Genomic DNA, 22,347 nt, shown 5'->3' with positions numbered 1-22,347 from the left:
TCACTAATTTGCAGATTTTTCTTTGGGCAGTATCTCGATAAATATCACAAATTTGCTTTTTTTTTGTTTGCATAGCAACACTGTGTAATTCACTAATTAATATATTTTATTCATTAAAATATATGTATACAGAGATAGAGAGAAGTGTGATTTTCACATCCAAGTCTAACCACAGTATATATGGCCTTTGTAATTAAAATGAGAGAGAGAGGGAGAGAGAGATATTCTGAAATAATGTTTCAATGATATTTTGCTCTTTATTTCATTTAAAGATTGTACAGGTAGTGTTTTAGTTGCTATAATTCACCTGGCAATAATCCAATTTTGTGATGGGTTTACCAATTAATAACAATATGCCAATATTTTAAAAATATTTTTAAATTTGGCTCGCAAAGGGTATGTGCAGGCAGCAGTGTACAATCAGATAGCAAGCAAGACCAAATTACAACAGGCTATTAACTTCTTTACCGCCCAGTCTTTACCCCACCTTCTGATTAATTAGTTAGAAAAAAAAAGTAGAAGACAATAATAAAAGTGTTACTAACTTTATACTCATTGCGCAAATGAGTATAAAGTTAGTAAACTACTAAACAAGAAACAGTTTTTTTGCTAAGTATAACCGAATCGGATAACAACAACAACATAAACAACTAGACAAGAAACAATATTTTGCTAAGTATAACCAAATTGGGTAACAACATCATCTGTTTTGCTGGCATTGTGCAGGCATTGCAACCATCGTATGATAGTAGAATAGGACTGATATATTTTATGTTATATACCCTTATTCACTATGGATAAAAGATCAGCAAGGAAATATACAGTATTTAAACTACAAGTTGTAGCTGAAGCTGAGAAACAATGTTCAAGCTGCTAATGGCTATAAATTATGGTGCATTGACAACAAGGATGAAACTCGCATCAACTCTAGTATGCCATCAAATACAACCATAGATCAAATTGGGAGAAAAGCATTTTAATCAAAACTACTGGGCATGAAAGAATATATTTTACTGTTGTTTTCACACCAATTAAAGCTAAATACGTCAAGCTCATATTATAATGAAATTAAGTGAAAATAGCTGATGGAATCTCTTGATTTTTCACGGAATAATCATGCCGCCAATGCCATCTACTAATATAAAAAAGTAAGTACTTCACAAGGAGATGTATTTATATCATATTTAGGCTTAAACACACTTTGTATAATGAAAAATAACTTTGTCTCATATATTTGCTCTGAATCAATATGGAGAAATAAACTCATATTCGCCATCAGCAGATTTCCAAACCAAAACACTGACTGCTACGTATGTTTGTATTTTATAATAAAATAATATGAGAATAAATCCAATACTATTGGATACAGTGAAGTAAAGCATCAATTTTTAAAAGAATCATGGAAAAGATGCATAATTTGTTCAGTTTGTAATCTATAATTATACATAGCCATCAACAGCCTAACACACATCAATTATGCCGAAGTCGGAATGAATCACCAAATTTTAGGGGGGATAACCCTTACAGTACACATTTGATTCTTCTTTGTACTTAGCAAAAGTTTCTCGTTCAGTTCTTCATGGCTGTACACATTTACGCAAAGAGTATAATGTTAAAACAATACTTTAATCATTCTCTTTTGCTGTTTTTGAACTTATTTAACTAGATGGGATAAAGTTAGGCTATTTAATTTGGTCTCTTTCGCTCCTTGATTGTACTTTGCTGCTTGCACCCATTGTAAGCAAAATTTAAAACTATTTTCAAAATATTTCTGTATCAGTATTAATTGCTAATCCCATAATAAAATTTGATTATCATAAGACGAATTATTGTAAATTGAACACTACACTACCTGTATGTATTTTTTGTTTGAACTATCAAATTAAGCAGTGAAATGTTAAAATAAGGCAGTTATAAGAATTTTAGTTTAAGGGGTACAAGCCAATTCTTCGCATTTTTTTAGGGGATTTTTGCATTTCCAAGGAATTCGCATTTCTGCGGTAGGTTATGGAACCTATTCCCGCATAAAAATGGGGGAGCACTGTACAGGCATTCCCAGTTATTTGCAAAGGTTCCATTCCCAATAGTGTGACGATAACCAAAAATCGCTGATAACCAAATATCGGTAATAACAGCCCTGATAACTGGGGATTGGCAACGAAAATCCAGTTATTGTTATCGCTAGAGAAGTGCTGCAAAACTGGAATGCCAATAACCAGGGACTGCTTGTATCAAGTAAAATTATCATATCCTTTATTTCTTTCAAAAATAAACATAATTAGCTTTTAAAAAAAAGGAATTAGAAGTACTAATCAAGACCACAAAACACAAAAGGAATTAGGAGTACTAATCAAGACCAAGTTTTTATTACCTGACCTTTGGATGACAGCTAATCAAAACACCCATTTATTCAATGAACTTGAAAGTATAAGTTAATTTTATTCTCTGACCTTAAAATGGAAGTTGAAAAGTATGTGGTCCGTTCCCTCTTTTTCTTTGAGCAGCACCATGTCATTGTGGAGCGGTGAATCAGAGTCGACAATCTGGAGTTTGACATTCCATTCATATAAACTGTCGTTTACTAGCTCCACACTGTAAACACCTGGCAAAACAATGAATGAAATAATGAAACAGCATTCAAGTTAAAGACATAGATATTAGATAATACAAAAATTTCAAGAATGTATCAATACAGTCAACCCTTGTTAAGATGGACTAATAGGGGGGTGAGGGTGTCCAAGATGAAAAATGAAGAATAAAACATGATAAAAATGATCAAATTCAGCCGAATATATAGATACCTACGCCGATACATGAACACACAATTTGGTAATCAAACAACTACTAGTTCAAAAAAATCTTTTCCTTTTTACACTGGGTAATCAAAACAACCACACTTGTAAAAAAATTTCCTTTTCTATGCTTTATTTATTCATTATAGTTTATTATAATTTTTACATTAATATACTGTTAAATGAATGCAAGACCATTAAGATGATCAATAATAAAGTAGTGGGACAATTAAGACCATATGTTAACAACCACATTGTTTTCAACAAAAACACACTGTGTTCCAAATACCTGTAATTCAACTTGTGAATTTTAATGATAAGTAAAACTATAAAATACATATCACCATATCGATCTGGAGAGGGTTCTTCTATATTGTTACTACTATTTCTATAAAGTTGTCAACAGTTTGCAGTCGTAGTTTGTGATCAAAATGTCTATAAATAGAACAGAAGTAGAGGGCTGTCATATGCTAACACATCACCATGGCAACCATCCAGCCCAATCAGGTTTTAGCGATATTATTCTGTCTGTGAGTGCGTGTTTTGAATACATACGTAATTTTCAAGTGTATTTTACTGATTTTATCAAGAATCGAATTCCTTCCTTCCTTCAAAATTTTTGAAATGTCAAAAAAATTATAAAAAGGACGATAGAATTAAACTTCATAAAGGAACTGGCAATCTCTCTCATGCCAATGCATCATACTGTAGCAACCAATCAAGCAGCAGATAGGTAAAACTGTTGCCATGTCATTACGGTACTTCATACCCATTCAGACAACAGTGTCATAATGACAGTACATACTGTGCGCAAGTTAAATTGGTTACATGTCGTAATGACAGTACGTACCATGCGCAAGTTAAATCAGCTATAATTTAAAACCTTTTTAATTTACTAAAGTATAAATATTATAATGTATATAAAATAAAAATATAAATAAGTTTATTTACCTTTGGTCAATAAAAAGGAAAACGGTACGCGACAGGCGGAGGAACAGTAAATATCTTAAATCGTGGACGAGCATACGTATTTTAATTAGATCAGCTGACCCTCATCGGTGTCCATCTTATCCGATATCCGGATTAATGGGGTTCGGTTTAACGAGGGTCGCCTGAACTTGCTTTTATAAGATTTACAAATGATTTGACCCTGTTAATGACAAACTTTTGTAAATAAAATTTCATTTTGACCACAGTGTGACATTTAAACTTCAATATGACAATTAACAAAATTTTGGAAACCTATAATGTAAAACAATCTTTTATCATATATAAAACAATCTTCCACTTAATATTGATTGACATCAGCAATAAATAATATAGCCACAAGACTGTGCTTAGATCTTACCCATGATTTTATCCTCCATCCAACTGACCTTTTTTGAAGCTATCTGAGCGATAAATATCCCTGAGCTCCTTCATAAGCCGATCAGTGGCTTGGACACTGCCGGAGATTGAACCTCTTAGATAGTCTTGCCTCTGATTAGCTTTTAGCCTGTCAAGAGTTGCAAGGTTACCCGGGTCAATGCCCTCGTCTTTTTGGGCAGCATGCGAATGACTGCTATCCTCCATTTCCAAGTGTATATCCTCCTCCATATCTTCCTCTTCTTCCTCCATTTCTGAGTCTTCATATTCTTCATGCTGTTGGAAACACAGTAATTAAAAAAAAAAGTTCTGTCCTTCTTGGTGTTATTTGGAGAACCCAGTACAGTGACAGTTCAACTTAACAGGCACTTTTGGGCATGGCTTTTCCAGTAAGAAAAGTCCATCAAGTAACAAAGACACTATATTATAGCCTACACTGGAATGCTTTCCAGATATCTTACAGTTAACAGCAATTCCATAAAGTTCTTATCCTATTCTCATCTTACACTAAAGTTTACTTTAAAGAAATATAAAAAAAAAAAATTTATCACATCCAAAATAACCATAATATGGTAACTGATTAGTGTACAAAAGTTGGCCAAGCTGGGGTCCATTTAGTAAGAATTTGGCTTTTATAAAATTATCTCCACCCAAACTCATTTCTTAATGTAAGAAGTACAGTAATGAAGGGGAGAAAAGACTCACAAGACATGTAAAATTCAGAATTATCCAATGTCAAAACACCTACATGATCGAGTGAGTCATTGCCATTAATGACCTGAGGAACAGATACAATATCGAGTCTATCTTCTAGGTCCGGAGGTTCCTCCATCCCATACGCTGCACACAACTCTCGTAGTAAAAGTTTCACCTGTTGTAACACCTGGAAATAGAATTACATCCCTGAGTAAAGACACACATCAGGATTATAAGCCCTGGCCTACTTCATGTTTTTTGTTTACAACTCATTAACAATAAGTGTTAGGCAAACCTTTTTGTGAATTTTCTAATACCCAATCTCTTTTTTATTCTGTATCTCCTATTACTTTATTATTTCTTTCCATATGAATAGGGTTCACCTTCTGAATAATAATAATAATAATAATAATAATAATAATAATAATAATAATAATAATAATAATAATAATAATAATAATAATAATAATAATAATAATATGGACAGACTATACATAACACGAAAGGAAGGAGGGAGAGGACTACTAAGTATAGAGGACTGCGTCAACATCGAAAACAGAGCACTGGGGCAATATCTGAAAACCAGTGAAGACGAGTGGCTAAAGAGTGCATGGGAAGAAGGACTAATAAAAGCAGACGAAGACCCAGAAATATACAGAGACAGGAGAAAGACAGAAAGAACAGAGGACTGGCACAACAAACCAATGCACGGACAATACATGAGACAGACTAAAGAACTAGCCAGCAATGACAATTGGCAATGGCTACAGAGGGGAGAGCTAAAGAAGGAAACTGAAGGAATGATAACAGCGGCACAAGATCAGGCCCTAAGAACCAGATATGTTCAAAGTACGATAGACGGAAATAACATCTCTCCCATATGTAGGAAGTGCAATACGAAAAATGAAACCATAAACCACATAGCAAGTGAATGCCCGGCACTTGCACAGAACCAGTACAAAAAGAGGCATGATTCAGTGGCAAAAGCCCTCCACTGGAGCCTGTGCAAGAAACATCAGCTACCTTGCAGTAATAAGTGGTACGAGCACCAACCTGAAGGAGTGATAGAAAACGATCAGGCAAAGATCCTCTGGGACTATGGTATCAGAACGGATAGGGTGATACGTGCAAACAGACCAGACGTGACGTTGATTGACAAATTCAAGAAGAAAGTATCACTCATTGATGTCGCAATACCATGGGACACCAGAGTTGAAGAGAAAGAGAGGGAAAAATTGGATAAGTATCAAGATCTGAAAATAGAAATAAGAAGGATATGGGATATGCCAGTGGAAATCGTACCCATAATCATAGGAGCACTAGGCATGATCCCAAGATCCCTGAAAAGGAAATCTAGAAAAACATAGAGGCTGAAGTAGCTCCAGGACTCATGCAGAAGTGTGTGATCCTAGAAACGGCACACATAGTAAGAAGAGTGATGGACTCCTAAGGAGGCAGGATGCAACCCGGAACCCCACACTATAAATATCACCCAGTCGAATTGGAGGACTGTGATAGAGCAAAAAAAAAAAAAAATAAAAAAATAATAATAATAATAATAATAATAAGAATAATAATAATGTGGCGCCGTGGAGGAGTGGGTTAGGTCGCCAATGGACTTAAGTCAAGTTAAGCAACATTGGGGCTGGTCAGTCGTTGGATGGGTGACCGCTCTCCTCGGCGTAGATTCCTTGGGAAAGGATCTTTACCATAATTTCCTCAGTCTACTCAGCTGTAAATGAGTACCTATCCCTGATGGGGTAGGGTCCAGCTATGGGTTAAATAGCAAAACTCAGCAATGATGGAAAGAAATGAAGGAATAAACGACGACGACGTAAACGGAACCTCTGGCAACAGAGGAGCTTCATCCGGCAACCAGGTATTCAACCCAATTGAAGGGGAAGACGGTCAGGTACTTGGAGGTCGTCATCCAGCAACTGATCACCACAACGACAGTAATCAACAGCCTGGAATTGGAGCTACAGAAGCAAAAAGGAAGAAATGGACAAGAGAAGAAAATAAGGAAATATGGAGATGCTACATCAGAAGCAACCCGACGGAGAGAGGATATAGAAGAAGATTGGTCAACATCTGGAATGAGAGGAATAACACCCCCAAAACAGAGCAGAGGCTGGCAGACCAAGTAAGGAACATAAAGAAAAAGAATTGGCTCTCCCAAACAGAAAGAGAAGAACTGGAAAGGGAAATGTCACACGACAACGAATTACACGAAGACGAACTGAGAGACGATGCCACAGAAGACGACAGGGAGGATGAGGTATCAAACAACGACACAAGAAGAAACACCGACGAAGTAACAGAGAAGACAGAATGGGTAGAAAAGATTAGACAATGGATGGAGCCAGATACAGAGAGAACAAAGATCCCCTCCATGAAAGCCTACAACACCAAGAAATTAAGGGAGAAAACAAGTGGGGTCAATGAAATAATGGGCATAATACACACCACCAGTATCACAGAAACAAATAACTTGGTATATGCAGGAGCGAGATTAGTAGCAGAACTGATGGGGATTCGAACACCAACACCACCAACACAACCAAGCCAACAGAAACCAAAACAGCAACCTCCTTGGAAAAGGCGCCTGGAAAAGCAAATCATGGTGATGAGATCTGACTTGAGTAAACTGAAAGAGATGGCAGAAAAAAGGCTAAGAAGCAAGAAAACAAGGGAGAACTCAACGAAAAATACAAAGTACAAGAGAGGGACTAAACAACACAATAGAAGATGTAAACAGAGGCTTTAAGGCCAAAGCACATAAAATCCAACGGTACATGAACAGGAATAAGGGATACCGACAGAACAAACTATTCGGAACCAACCAGAAAAGACTATACAGCCAACTAAGAGGGGAAGACAACCACCCAGAAATTCCTGAAGCCGAACCAAGTAAGAGACTCTGGGAAAACATATGGAGCAATCCGGTATCACACAACAAACATGCAACATGGCTCCAGGAAGTCAAGGAAGAAGAAACAGGGAGAATAATACAAAGATTCACAGAGATCACGACAGACACAATCAGACACCAACTATAGAAAATGCCAAACTGGAAAGCCCCAGGTCCCGATGAAGTCCATGGATACTGGCTCAAAAACTTCAAGGCCCTACACCCACGAATAGCAGAACAACTCCAGCATTGTATCTCAAATCACCATGCACCCAAATGGATGACCACAGGAAGAACATCCTTAGTACAAAAAGACAAGAGTAAGGGAAATATAGCCAGTAACTACAGGCCTATCACCTGCCTACCAATGATGTGGAAGTTACTAACAGGTACCATCAGTGAAAGGCTATACAACTACCTAGAGGAGACAAACACCATCCCCCACCAACAGAAAGGCTGCAGAAGGAAGTGTAGGGGCACAAAAGACCAGCTCCTGATAGACAAAATGGTAATGAAGAACAGTAGGAGAAGGAAAACCAACCTAAGCATGGCATGGATAGACTATAAGAAAGCCCTCGACATGATACCACATACATGGCTAATAGAATGCCTGAAAATATATGGGGCAGAGGAAAACACCATCAGCTTCCTCAAAAATACAATGCACAACTGGAATACAATACTTACAAGCTCTGGAATAAGACTAGCAGAGGTTAATATCAGGAGAGGGATCTTCCAGGGCGACTCACTGTCCCCACTACTCTTCATAGTAGCCATGATTCCCATGACAAAAGTACTACAGAAGATGGATGTCGGGTACCAACTCAAGAAAAGAGGCAACAGAATCAACCATCTGATGTTCATGGACGACATCAAGCTGTATGGTAAGAGCATCAAGGAAATAGATACCCTAATCCAGACTGTAAGGATTGTATCTGGGGACATCAGGATGGAGTTTGGAATAGAAAAATGCACCTTAGTCAACATACAAAAAGGCAAAGTAACGAGAACTGAAGGGATAAAGCTACCAGATGGGAGCAACATCAAACACATAGATGAGACAGGATACAAATACCTGGGAATAATGGAAGGAGGGGATATAAAACACCAAGAGATGAAGGACACGATCAGGAAAGAATATATGCAGAGACTCAAGGCGATACTCAAGTCAAAACTCAACGCCGGAAATATGATAAAAGCCATAAACACATGGGCAGTGCCAGTAATCAGATACAGCGCAGGAATATTGGAATGGACGAAGGCAGAACTCCGCACCATAGATCAGAAAACCAGGAAACATATGACAATACACAAAGCACTACACCCAAGAGCAAATACAGAGACTATACATAACACGAAAGGAAGGAGGGAGAGGACTACTAAGTATAGAGGACTGCGTCAACATCGAGAACAGAGCACTGGGGCAATATCTGAAAACCAGTGAAGAAGAGTGGCTAAAGAGTGCATGGGAAGAAGGACTAATCAAAGTAGACGAAGACCCAGAAAAATACAGAGACAGGAGAATGACAGAGAGAACAGAGGACTGGCACAACAAACCAATGCACGGACAATACACGAGAGACTAAAGAACTAGCCAGCGATGACACATGGCAATGGCTACAGAGGGGAGAGCTAAAGAAGGAAACTGAAGGAATGATAACAGTGGCACAAGATCAGGCCCTACAAACCAGATATCTTCAAAGAACAACAGACGGAAATAACATCTCTCCCATATGTAGGAAGTGCAATACAAAAAATGAAACCATAAACCACATAGCAAGCAAATGCCCGGCACTTGCACAAAACCAGTACAAAAAGAGGAATGATTCAGTGGCAAAAGCCCTCCACTGGAGCCTGTGCAAGAAACATCAGCTACCTTGCAGTAATAAGTGGTACAAGCACCAACCTGAGGGAATGATAGAAAACGATCACGCAAAGATCCTCTGGGACTATGGTATCAGAACGGATAGGGTGATACGTGCAAATAGACCAGACGTGACGTTGATTGACAAAGTCAAGAAGAAAGTATCACTCATTGATGTCGCAATACCATGGTACACCAGAGTTGAAGAGAAAGATAGGGAAAAAATAGATAAGTATCAAGATCTGAAAATAGAAATAAGAAGGATATGGGATATGCCAGTGGAAATCGTACCCATAATCATAGGAGCACTAGGCACGATCCCAAGATCCCTGAAAAGGAATTAGAAAAACTAGACGCTGAAGTAGCTCCAGGACTTCATGCAGAAGAGTGTGATCCTAGAACGGTGCACATAGTAAGAAAAGTTATGGACTCCTAAGGAGGCAGGATGCAACCCAGAACCCCACACTATAAATACCACCCAGTCGAATTGGAGGACTATGATAGAGCAAAAAAAAAAAAAAAAAAAAATTAAAAAATAAAAATGATATTGTCATGTTACAATAAAGTTTATACATACTTACCTGAACAGATATATAACTTAGCTATAGACTCCGTCGTCTCCGACAGAATTTCAAATTTCGCGGCACACGCTACACGGTAGGTCAGGTGATCTACCGCCCTGCCCTGGGTGGCAGGACTAGGAACCATCCCCGTTTTCTAATCAGAATTCTTCTCTTCCACCTGTCTCCTGCGGGGAGGCTGGGTGGGCTATTAATCGTATAATATCTGTCAGGTAAGTATGTATAAAACTTTATTGTAACATGACAATATCATTTTTATACATTCAACTTCCCTGCCAGATATATACTTAGCTGATTAGCACCCATTGGTGGGTGGGTAGACAGCTAACTACTGAAATAGACAGGTAAACAACATATGTTGTAGGTATTTATAAACCTTGGTTCCTACCTTATTAGGCTGAAGACTTCGCGGCTACTGCCTTGGAGTCTGCTTAGCCTCAAGAGCCTCAGCGAGATAATGATCTATGGCTAAGAGTTCTTGTGGGTCTGCCAATGGGGTCTTATCCACTTACTCGGCAAGAGCCTAAAAGGCCTTTGTCATTGGGTGCTATTCCACTAACATGACAATACACCTTGTTCCAAGGAGCACAAAACCGATCCCGATCACCTGATCCTAACATCCATGTTTAGTTCTAAGATTGTGAAGGAGTTATCCCCGAACTCCTCACAAACAACCATAAAAACTCGAAACATAATTACACTTTCATTACAAAATATACAAAAAAAAAATTTTGTACTCCCCCCCTACTAGTCATACATACCCTTGATCCCCTACCAGCAATGACACTCTGCTCCCGTGCGACAGTAGTGAGCTTGCTACTAGAAAACAAGCACATATCTGACAAAGGGTTTATGTGCGATAAAAACACAAAATTAAGGATCAGTCTTTGCTCCAAGACCCAGTACTGTATCTGCTGATACAAAAGGACCTAGCGAGAAGCACTTCTCATAGGTCACTCTCACGTCCTTCAGATAATGAGATGCAAACACTGAATTGCACCTCCAATATGTAGTCTCAATGATATTCTTCAGAGACATATTCTTTTGGAACGCCAAAGACGTTGCTACTGCTCTTACTTCATGCGTCTTGACCTTTAGAAGACCGAAGGATTCCTCCGAGCAGTTCTTGTGAGCGTCCGTAATAACGCTTCTCACAAAGAAAGCCAAGGGCGTTCTTTGGACCTGAGTCGTTTGGGGTTCTTCACTGCACACCAAAGACCTTGTTGACAAGCTCCCATCTGCCTCTTCCTCTCTAAATAGTATTTAAGAGCTCTCACTGGACAGAGAGATCTCTCTATCTCTCTGCCTACCAGGTTAGATAGGCCTTTTACCTCAAAACTTCTGGGCCAAGGCTTTGATGGGTTTTCGTTCTTTGCCAGAAACATTGTCTGGAAAGAAACAGATAGCAGCATCTCCTTTGAACCCCACCGTGGAATCCAGAGCGTGTAATTCGCTCGTCCTCTTGGCTGTAGCGAGAGCCACCAGGAACAAGCATTTCCTAGTGACGTCGCGGAAGGAACGCGAGATGTAAAGGTTCGAATTTATCCGATGAGAGGAATTCAGGACCACGTCTAGATTCCACTAGGTGTTCTAGGAGTAGCTGCTTTCGAAGTCTCAAAAGATCTAATTAGATCGTGTAGATCTTTGTCGTTAGCAATGTCCAGGCCTCGATTCCTGAATACTGAAGACAGCATGCTCGGTATCCTTTTATTGTCGAGACAGATAGGTGTGATTCCTCTCTCAGAAAGAGGAGGAAATCGGCAATATTCACTATAGAGGTACTGGAGGAGGACAGCTTCTGACCTTACACCACCTCCTAAAGACTTTCCCACTTCGACTGGTAATACTCTTCTCGTCGAAGCTCTGCGGGCTCCTAGCGATAGAGCCCGCAGCCTGCGAGAAAAGCCTCTCGCTCTGACAAGTCTTTCGATAGTCGAAAGGCAGTCAGAGCGAGACCTGGGAGGTTGTGATGAAACCTCTCGAAGTGTTGTTGTCTGAGTAGATCGTGTCTGTTTGGAAGCGATCTGGGGAAGTCCACTATCCACTCCAGTACCTCCGTGAACCATTCCTGGGCTGGCCAAAATGGGGCTATGAGTATCAACTTCGTGCTCTTCGAAGCTACGAACTTCCTGAGCACTTCCCCCAGGATTTTTGAACGGGGGAAAGGCGTAAGCGTCACACCCGACCAATCCATGAGAAACGCGTCTATTGCGAAGGCTCTCGGATCTTCTACTAGAGAGCAAAAGGTCTCTATTCTTTTGGAGAGGAACGTCGCAAACAGGTCTATGTGAGGTCTCCCCCACAGGGACCAAAAGACTTCGACACACTTCTTCGTGAAGAGTCCATTCTGTGGGAAGGACCTGGTTTTCTCCTGCTCAGTCTGTCCGCTCTCACATTCTTGATCCCTTGAAACAAACCTTGTGAGGAGAGTTATGCCTCTTTCTTCCGTCCAGGTTAACAGGTGTCTTGTCAACTGATAGAGGGAGAAAGAGTGCGTGCCTCCTTGCTTGCGTATGTAAGCCAGAGCCGTGGTGTTGTCTGAGTTATTGTATCACCCCGTCTCTGACTATCTGTTCGAAGAACTTTAAGGCTAGGTGTATGGCCACAAGTCCTTGCAATTGATGTGCCAGGACACCTGTTCCTTTGTCCAGGTGCCTGACACCTCCCTTGCTCCCAGCGTCGCTCCCCATCCCGACTCCGAAGCGTCGGTAAACAACACTTGGTCTGGGTTCTGCAGGGCAAGCAATACGCCTTCGTTCTTTTGAAGCTGAGGGATCCACTTCATATGATCTTTTACCTCTTGTGGAAGTTGGAAGACGTCCGAGATTGACCCGTCTTCCAACTCCACACCTGAGGAAAAACTGAAGAGGGCGGAGGTGAAGTCTCCCTAGTGAGAAGAACTTTTCCAATGAGGACAGGGTCCCTAGAAGGCTCAGGTAATCCCTCGCTGAGCTGTTCTTTCTTTCTAAGAAGCTCGAGATTCTCGACAAACCTCGAGCGATTCTTTCTCGCGAAGGATATACCCGAAAAACCCCGAGAATCCATCTGAATCCCCAGATAGACCAAGTTCTGGCTGGGGATCAGTTGTGACTTCTCGAGGTTGACGAGCAACCCTAGCGAATCTATCATGTTCCTTGTTACTTCTAAGTCCTCCAAGCACTGACTCTTCGACTTGGCCCTGATCAGCCAGTCGTCCAAGTAGAGGGAGATGTTTATCCCCTCTAGGTGAAGCCATCTTGCTACATTCGCCATCAGGTTGGTGAATACTTGTGGGGCTGTAGACAGTCCGAAGCACAGAGCCCTGAACTGAAAGATCTTGTCTCCTATCACAAAGCGAAGATATTTCTTGACAAATGGTGAATGGGAACGTGGAAATAGGCGTCTTGCAGGTCCAGAGAGACCATCCAAATCTCCTGGGCGAAGCGCCGACATTACAGAGGCGGACGTTTCCATACGAAACTTCTTTTTCTGTACGAAGCGATTCAGAGCGCTTACGTCCAGAACTGGCCTCCACCCCCCCGATGCCTTTGGTACTAGAAAAAGGCGATTGTAAAATCCCGGGGAGTGTGGATCCTGCACAAGTTCGATGGCCTCTTTTTCCCACATTTGCTCCACCATTTGAAGGAGAGTCTTTCGCATTAACGGGTCTCTGTACCTCGCTGACAGTTCCCCGAGGCGTAGATGTTAGGGGCGGGCTGTCGTCGAAGGGGATTACATATCCCTTCTTCAGGACCGACACTGACCAAAGGTCGGCTCCCCTTTGTGCCCATACTCCTGCAAAGTTCAGGAGTCTGGCGCCCACTGGTGCTTGGAGGAGCAACAAGTCACTTAGATTTCTTGAAGGGCCTAAATGAAGACCTTCCTCTCAGAGCTCTTCTTTCTGGCAGGGGGACGAGCCGCTGCACCTCACGAAAGGGCTGCTGAGTAGGACGAGATTCCTTCTTAACCGTCGCCACTACCGGTCGTCCTTTCTTGGACGTTTCTTGCGTAAGTAGGTCTTGTGTCGCCTTCTCAGTTAGTGAGTATTGGCGAGATATATCCTTGACTAACTGAGAAGGAAAACAGATTGATTCTGATAGAGGGAGGCGAACAGTAAGGCAGTCCTCTGGCTCGGAGAAACTCCTTTCGATAAAAGGGAACCATACACTGATCTCTTTTTCAGGAGACCAGCACCAAAAAGTGAAGCCACTTCACCCGAACCGTCCTGTACTGCCTTGTCCATGCAGGACAGGACGCTATGGAGAATTTCTGGGTTCTTCAGAAACTCCGGATCCTTAGATTTGTTTGCCGGAGAACTCCGAGTGACCAATCCAGAAAGTTGAACACCTCTAAAGTGACAAAAAGTCCCTTTAGAAAGTGGTTCAACTCTGAAGTGCTCCACGTCGCTCTGACCGATCCTAAGGAGTGACGTCTAGAGGCCTCCACTAAATTGGCAAAGTCGGCATCTGCAGAGGCAGGTAGGAGAAAGACCCATAGTCTCTCCTGTCCCATACCAAATACCTCTCTTCCCGTGCAATCTGGAAGGAGGCATGCAGAATACCGTCTTCCTAACTCCTTCTTCTTGTCCATCCAAGAATCTAAAGAATGGAGCGCCTTCTTCATGATATCGCAGGCTTAATTTTCAAGAAGGCCGACGATTTAGCCGTAGCTGAGCTCGAAAAGAGCGAACGAGGAGAAGGAGGAGCCGCAGGACTAAGAGAATCTCCAAACTCTTGTAGTAGAAATGAGGCCAAGACTTTGTAACTAGAAAGTCCCTCATTAGCAGGAGGTTCGTCGTCAGACAACTCGTCTAACCCTCGATCAGACGAAGGAGAAAGTTCACGTTTTGAGGGAGAGTCCTTCCAAGACCTCCTATGTTCTGAAGGAGAGGAGCTCCTATTTGGCGAAGAGTCATAACCTCCAGGAACGAGTCCCCGACTCTTGACTCCTGGCTCTTGACTCTTGCCTCCTGACTCCTGCCTCCTGGCTCCTGACTCCTGACTCCTGACTCCTGCCTCCTGACTCCTGCCTCCTGACTCCTGGCTCCTGCCTCCTGACTCCTGGCTCCTGGCTCCTGGCTCCTGGCTCCTGGCTCCTGCCTCTTGGCTCCGGCCTCCTGCCTCTTGCCTCCCTCTTGCCTGGATGCCTCCACACTCTTGGCTCTGGGCTCTTGCCTCCTGGTTGACTCCTCACTCCTGGCTCTTGGCTCCTGCCTCCTGGGTGACTCCTCACTCCTGGCCGGTGCCAGACGTCTGATTGTTTCATCCAGGTTCGTACCGGAAACCTCACCTCGGGTAGGAGTATCGATCCTGGAGGTAGATACCTCCATACGTCTGGAGGATCTTTAATAGGAAGGGAAGTGTCTTTCCTTCTAGGAGGCTCCTTTGACAGGACTCCTACAAACGACGAAATCTGTTCCTGCATCGCCATCATGAACCTCTTAGTAGCCTCCTCTTTATCCTCTTCGGGAGGAGGGGAAGGAGGAAGGGGAGGAGTCCATATCCTCCACCTCCTGCCTCCTTCTCACTCTGGTTGAAAGAATGGCTCTTCTTGCCTTCTTAACTCCCGATGGAGACTCCTCAGGGAAGTTTTCAGGGCTCGCCGGTGAAAAAAGAAAAACCAATCGAGAGGAACCAACAACAATGTTGATGGTCCGGCGACAGAAGAATTCTGATTAGAAAACGGGGATGGTTCCTAGTCCTGCCACCCAGTCAGGGCGGTAGATCACCTGACCTACCTTGTAGCGTGTGCCGCGAAATTTGAAATTCTGTCGGAGACGACGGAGTCTATAGCTAAGTATATATCTGGCAGGGAAGTTGAATGTATAAAAATAATAATAATGATAATAATATTAATAATAATAATAATATAAATTAGTAGACCTTCTTTAAAACATGTGGTATTGAAGGTGATAGCTGCCATCAGTGGCACTTAATTTGCATTTTCTCTTTTTTACTGGTAAGTTATTGACTTTCCTATATCACTGCATTCTGCCAGTAACACGCCGAGGTTCATCATACCTGATTAGGAAAGCAGGTTACTAAATTGGATAGTTTTATTTCTGATGAATACGCTATACATGTATCAGTTAAATAGTGGTATGTATAATGGTAACTGAAATCGGGAATTCATCTTCCTTGGAGTTATCCTTCAAGAGGCTTCATAAATGTTAATCTAGACCATGCTTTATTCCAGCTCTGTTGAGCATGACCACACCGAAAGGCAGGAGTACAGTCATTCACAGTTACACTGTCATTCACAGTAAGTCTTCCTTATTGTAAATTAAAACGTCAAAGAACATGAGGGGGGGGGGGGGGGGGGGGGGGGTGTGGGGTTGTCAGTCTGCTGATTGGCTGCCGAGATTTCCTCATTAGCCAAAAATGTTTGATGATGGTCTTGCTGCTGCAGCCTTGCTGAGCAGCAGGGCTGGTGTGTGACATTCCTTGGTATTACCCGGTAAATATTCTGTTGGGAGCTGGGCTGCTCACTGAATCTCACCATTATCGTGAATTTCTCATTCAGGATTGTCACTTTTCACAGTGTCTGGCACCAGTCTATTGCTTACAGGTGCTGGCAGGTGGGAGGAACATCTCTAGAGTGGTATTTAACAAAAACTTCTGCTGTATTAGGAGCGCCTCTAGCAGCTACAGGCACATTGGGTCATGGGCCTTTCCAATTACTTCTGTATTCCCCATTGATTAATAATATATTCATAATAGTTACGTTACAGGAAATTCCTTGGCCATGGATAAGCACAACCTTTACTAATCATAAACAAAGATCTGATGACTCAGATAAGGGCTGCCATTTCCTTGAATGGATTTCACATTTCAAAATTAGAACGATGTTAGAATTAGTACCTCTGAAAACAAAATTTCTTTATAATCTTAAGCCAAGATAAATCTGAGAACTTATCAAGCAATGCTCCAACCTTGCATTATGTAACCCCTTGAGATTCTGAAGATATCAAGAAAGCCATGCAAATTTCATTTGAGATGTAGTTCAAAGTTCAGAGCATGGTTCAATTATCTCCCACAAAGGAAAGAATGTTCAGAATTGCAAAACAAATTCTGTTTATTTTCGTCATGTTTTTCATACGCATTAACTAGCATGTATAGCAAAACTGCATACAAATACTAAGGTGTCTGTTATGGTATTTTAAATTAAGGTAGTACGTACTAATTTAGTTTTTGTTCACAGTTAACTTCAACATAACATCCTGACTGTTCATGTTTGTTGCTCTTCATTTTTAAACATTCCATGAAAGTAAAACTATTCAGCTTCAACATGAATACAAACCAGCAATACATTGGGAAAAATAAGTTACAGCAAATCAAAGGAAATTATCCCTTCAGCTCATACATAGTAAGACAACAGTTTTTTTTACCTCACAAAAAGGCATCTCAAGCATAGCCTTGTTTTGTCTAATATTCATCCTTCATGCATCTGTATCTGCCCTTGAAAATGAATGACTTCCATTCAAATTATACCAACTTCTCAAAATGGATATGATAGCCTACTTGACTTAGTTTTTTATTTAGGCACTTCTTGGTATATACTATCATCATGAAACATTTCAATACCAATCAATCTGCCTGCATCTCAGACAGGCAACTTTATACTTACATGATTATCTCTACCATTAGTGTTGCTGATACGTTCAATGGCATTGGTGACATTTGTGTCTTCTGTCTCTGCAAACCAGACAGGTGGGGAGTGTGGATAAGTTTCCTGAAATCAAACAAGTTGAACGTCATGTCCTTTTCATCCTTCTCAACAATTGTGACTATTTACTACAGTTAAAAAAATTCTGGTAAACAACTCATTAAATATGATAAATATGAGTGAACCTGAAACAATGCCTATGCTCCTTCACTAGACTTGGAATGAAGAAAATTAGTGTTCTATGATTACAGGGTGAAGGATATAAATAATTTCAACATGCACTAACCTTTCCCATTCAGATTATCCAACATGAATAGAGGATTTGATTAAGAGAGTACTACCAGTCAAGCAGCTAATCAAAGCATTCCCTTTAGTTACAAAAAATAAATAGTACGAGGGCACAGGGGCTGTAATAAAGACCAGGTTACTAAAAACCAAAAAATATCTCATTGCACTATAAACAGTAATACAACAAAATTCATTCAGTGTTGCGAAATAAACCTCGCAATGGGTTATTAACTAGTTCGCCTGATGATATTGGGAAGATGACCTACCCTAAGGCTCAGAGGTCAGTTCCTTCCCAGAGACAAATGAAGACGGTGGCAAAATTTTACATTTATATTATATATACAGTAGTGCCTCAGGATACGAAATTAATCCGTTCCGAAGCAGCCTTCATAACCTGATTTTTTTGTATCTTGAACTATGTTTTACTTGTAAATTGTCTAATTCGTTCCAAGCCCTACAAAAAATAACAATTTGTTGAAAATTGTATTTTTCCTAACTATGAAAAACCTGAGGTCCTTTAACAATACGAATATACTTTCGGCGTAGCTGGAATTACGGCCGTTGAATCTTGAACAAGGTGGTTAGCCTGCCAGGATGTTGACACTCCACTTTGCCTCTCGGCCGGTCAGATTGAGGGGTGGCATGAGGTGGGCATATTTGTTAAAGGAGCGAGGCCTGTCCTCACGGCACGCCACGCCACTCCAGGCGACAGAGGGGACCGCTTCCTCGCCTCAGCCCGCAGCTGGGCTGGGACCATCACGTCAATCCTGGGTACCGGCGACTCGCCACGAGAGCGATCACTGGCCTGGTGGGAGTTACCTGGGTGACTCCCACCAGTCTTCTGCTCCGTGCCTTGATCCTGGCGCCGAGCGAACTCGATTGCCTGGGTCTTGGCTGCACGGTCACTCACAGGTGACCGTACACTCGGTACCTCTCGCGAACGAGAGGCCAAGACGGTACCTGGCGTCGATGCGGAACCTCTGGCACCAGGAGAGGAGGTACCGGTGTTAGCCGGTAGCCCTCCAGTCCCCGTCATCTTCTTCCTTGCGGAAGGAGAGACGGGCCCCTTTCCCAAGGAACAGGAGGACCAGCGGAAGCCCAACTGTCCGGTGGGACAGACCCTTAGAGGTCTCTGAGCGAGACTTCTTAGGGGGAGGAGGCTACCTTCTTCTTCTTCAGCTGGGGGGCCTCAGAAGTCAAAGGGGAAGAGGCGGCAGAAGACGACGGCGACACCTTCCTCTTCTTCCTAGACTTCCTCTTCACCAGTTCCTCAGGACAACAGACAGGTCCTCCATTCAGGATGGAGTTGGGGCAGTTGCCGAAGCAACACGGCCCAACTGCACCTGTCCGGAGGGACCAGCGGGAGTAGCAGTGGAGAGAACGCTTCCTCGAGGAGGGCTACAAAACTCCTACCTGGCAGGTGAAGCGTCTGGGTGGGCCTGTCTCTGAAAGAAAAGGATTATTTAAAAGAGGGCTGGATGGCCCGCCTCCACCGGTCTGTGTGTGCACGGACCCACGGGAACGTCACGTCAACCCTGAGCACCAGACGATCGCTGCAAGAGCGATCGCCGGTCTGGCGAGAGTCACCCGAGCGACTCCTACCATCTTCCACTCCGAGCCTGGGTCCTGACACGGGGAGCTAACTCCGCAGTCTGGACCCTGGCTGCACAGTCACCCGTAGGTGACCGTACACTCGGTAACGCTCGCAAGCGGGCAGCCGAGATGGTTCCCGGTCCGGAGGTGGAACCTTCGGAACCGGGAGAGGAGATACCAGCAGTGGCCGGTACCTCTATGGTCCCCGTCTGCTTCCTCCCCGAGGAAGGAGAGACGGGCCCCATTCCCGAAGGAACGGGAAGACCAGCGGAAGACCCACCTGTCTCACCGGAGAGACAGACCCTTAGAAGTCCCATGACGAGACTTCTTAGGGGGGGAGACCACCTTCTCTTCCGGCAAAGCCTAAAAGTTGAAGGGGGGAGGCATGAAGATATGAAGATCTCGAAGAGGAGGATGACGACACTTGACGAGCTCTCTTCCTCTTAGGTTTATCCTTCTGCCAGAATTCTACCAACAGGGCAGCGCGACAGCTTCGTCCAGTGACATAACTCCTGGGTAGTAGTGGTAATGAAAATTATTATCAGCAGGGGACCGGTACACACACTCGAGGATCGGTACGCATAGGTACAATTCCTAGGTTAGGATAACCAACACGAAGAGCATCCAACCAATACTGCTAAAAATGCAATCACCACTAGTCTATAAAACAAGGAAAAAAATTAAAGTAATGAGGATACTCCTCAAACTTCCAAGGGCGCCGCCCTCCGAAGTGAGAGGAGATCCCCCAACATCAGCACCGCACGCCCATCCTTCTACCTTCTTCCGATAGTAAGTGAAAGGAAGGAGAAGAGAAATTACCATAACAACAAAACACGGACAAACCTTTGAAGTTCCCTTGGTAATTCCCAAGCGTAAGCGTAATTTCCGGATGAATATATGTCCCATACAGGATCAATATCACTTACGTTATATACATGTCTCATCCTCACGATAAATACATATCTCGTCCTCATGCAGGTCTGAGCCAGTGTTAAAGGGTGCAAGAATGTAAATATGTTGGCATACCTTAGCCGCCGGCTCTCAACACAAGTAGAGGGGCAGTTACAAAGGCTATCACAAAATGTGGGTTTGTATATTAATTGAAAAACCAAGGACAAACCTTTGTTTAGTATTAATATCAAACACCATATATGCATAATTATTTAAATACAAAAAATAAACAAAAAAGGATTCCACCGGGAACAAAGATTAACGAACAGTCAGCCGGAGCTCACAAACACACGTCTTCCTCGGAAGATGGCCGAAAGTAAAGTAAAGAGTTTACATCCGGGCAGGCTAGCCTGCCCCACAGTAGTTACTGCCTAACCACTTTGTTCAAGATTCAACAGCCGTAATTCCAGCTACGCCAAAAGTATATTCCTATTGTTAAAGGACAGAAAGGTTCGTATTACGTATCGGAACAAACACCACGGTAAATTTTATAATAAAGCTAAATTGACCAATAAACAATGAAATACAACAATTTGGACCATTCAACACCTAACATAACCTTTATTGTAGTACGTACCTGTAAATAAAGTGTATTAGTGTACATGGTACAAGAAATACTTTACGTACATGTACGTACGTACATATGTAGTAAAATGTGGAACCTTACCTTTCGAGTGAGGCGATCCCCGAAAGTGGTGACAGAGGAGGACGACAAATGGCAGAAAACATGAACACTTAACTTTAAGAAACATCAAAAAAATGGCAGAAAACATTAACACTAAAACGTTTACGAAAACAACATTAAACAAATGGCAGAATAAAACATTAACCCACTAAATAAACTTTGTACGAAACACATCAACAAATGGCAGAAAAATTAAACATTTACTTGATTCTTGTCTACCTTTATCTTCGTTCTCCATAGAAAGCATCCTCTTCTTTTCATGAACTTCAGAAACATTCTTGGGATCCATGGCTAATAACGTAAGTAATTAAGTTCACACACAACATGATGAAGTAACTTACAGTATAACAAAAGCAAATCTCTAATACGAATTTACATTAACAAACGAAATATATGTGAACGAACGAATTCCAGTGTTTATGATAACGCTGCCGCAAAAAATGGTTAAGGAACGCCTTTACATATAGGCATGATGCTGACCAATAGGAGAGCAGGATCTTACGGTGGTGACTAGCATCAAGAACCAATGGGAGAGCGGGAGGATGGTGGCGAGTCTACTCAGTTAGCGGCGTGCGAGTTTTAAAATTGCTCTCGGTGGTCCGGGCGAATCTCAGACTTTACCCTTTCGCAACCTGAATTATTTTCGTATACAGAAGCAAAAAAATCATCTTCGTCTTTGCTTTCGTAACTTGGATTTTTCATAAGTAGGGCCTTTCGTTTGTCGAGGTTCCACTGTACTATATATACATCATTAATACTCTTACAATTAATAAAAAATGGGATTCATTAACACAAACTCTTTACTAGATCTCAACTATCGACCATGTGATCCTAGAGGATCCGTAACCAGTTCAATTTCAATAATCACTAAATGATTTAATAGAAAAAAAAAAAAAACACTCACGAGTCTGGGAACAATATTCATTTTAACATTGCTTAGTTAATGTATGTGATAAGCATGACATGATGAAATGTTA

General features: G+C 41.9%; 1 protein-coding gene across 4 annotated transcripts in view; it reads right to left on the bottom strand.

Annotated features, from left to right (window-relative positions):
• The window catches only part of LOC135221634 (ubiquitin-conjugating enzyme E2 Q2-like), a 57,740-nt gene that overhangs the window by 24,101 nt on the left and 11,292 nt on the right, over positions 1-22,347 (bottom strand). For all 4 annotated transcript variants that reach the window (XM_064259312.1, XM_064259311.1, XM_064259309.1 and 1 more), the window contains exons 2-5: positions 17,815-17,919; positions 4,906-5,040; positions 4,169-4,433; positions 2,451-2,602 (exon numbers count right to left, since the gene is read on the bottom strand). In XM_064259312.1, coding sequence (XP_064115382.1) covers positions 2,451-2,602; positions 4,169-4,433; positions 4,906-5,040; positions 17,815-17,919 — 657 coding nt within the window. The remainder of the gene's footprint in view (positions 1-2,450; positions 2,603-4,168; positions 4,434-4,905; positions 5,041-17,814; positions 17,920-22,347) is intronic.

Source organism: Macrobrachium nipponense, chromosome 3 (genome assembly GCF_015104395.2).
Source record: "Macrobrachium nipponense isolate FS-2020 chromosome 3, ASM1510439v2, whole genome shotgun sequence".
Lineage (NCBI taxonomy): Eukaryota > Metazoa > Arthropoda > Malacostraca > Decapoda > Palaemonidae > Macrobrachium > Macrobrachium nipponense.
This window is presented reverse-complemented; position numbering and strand designations above follow the sequence as displayed.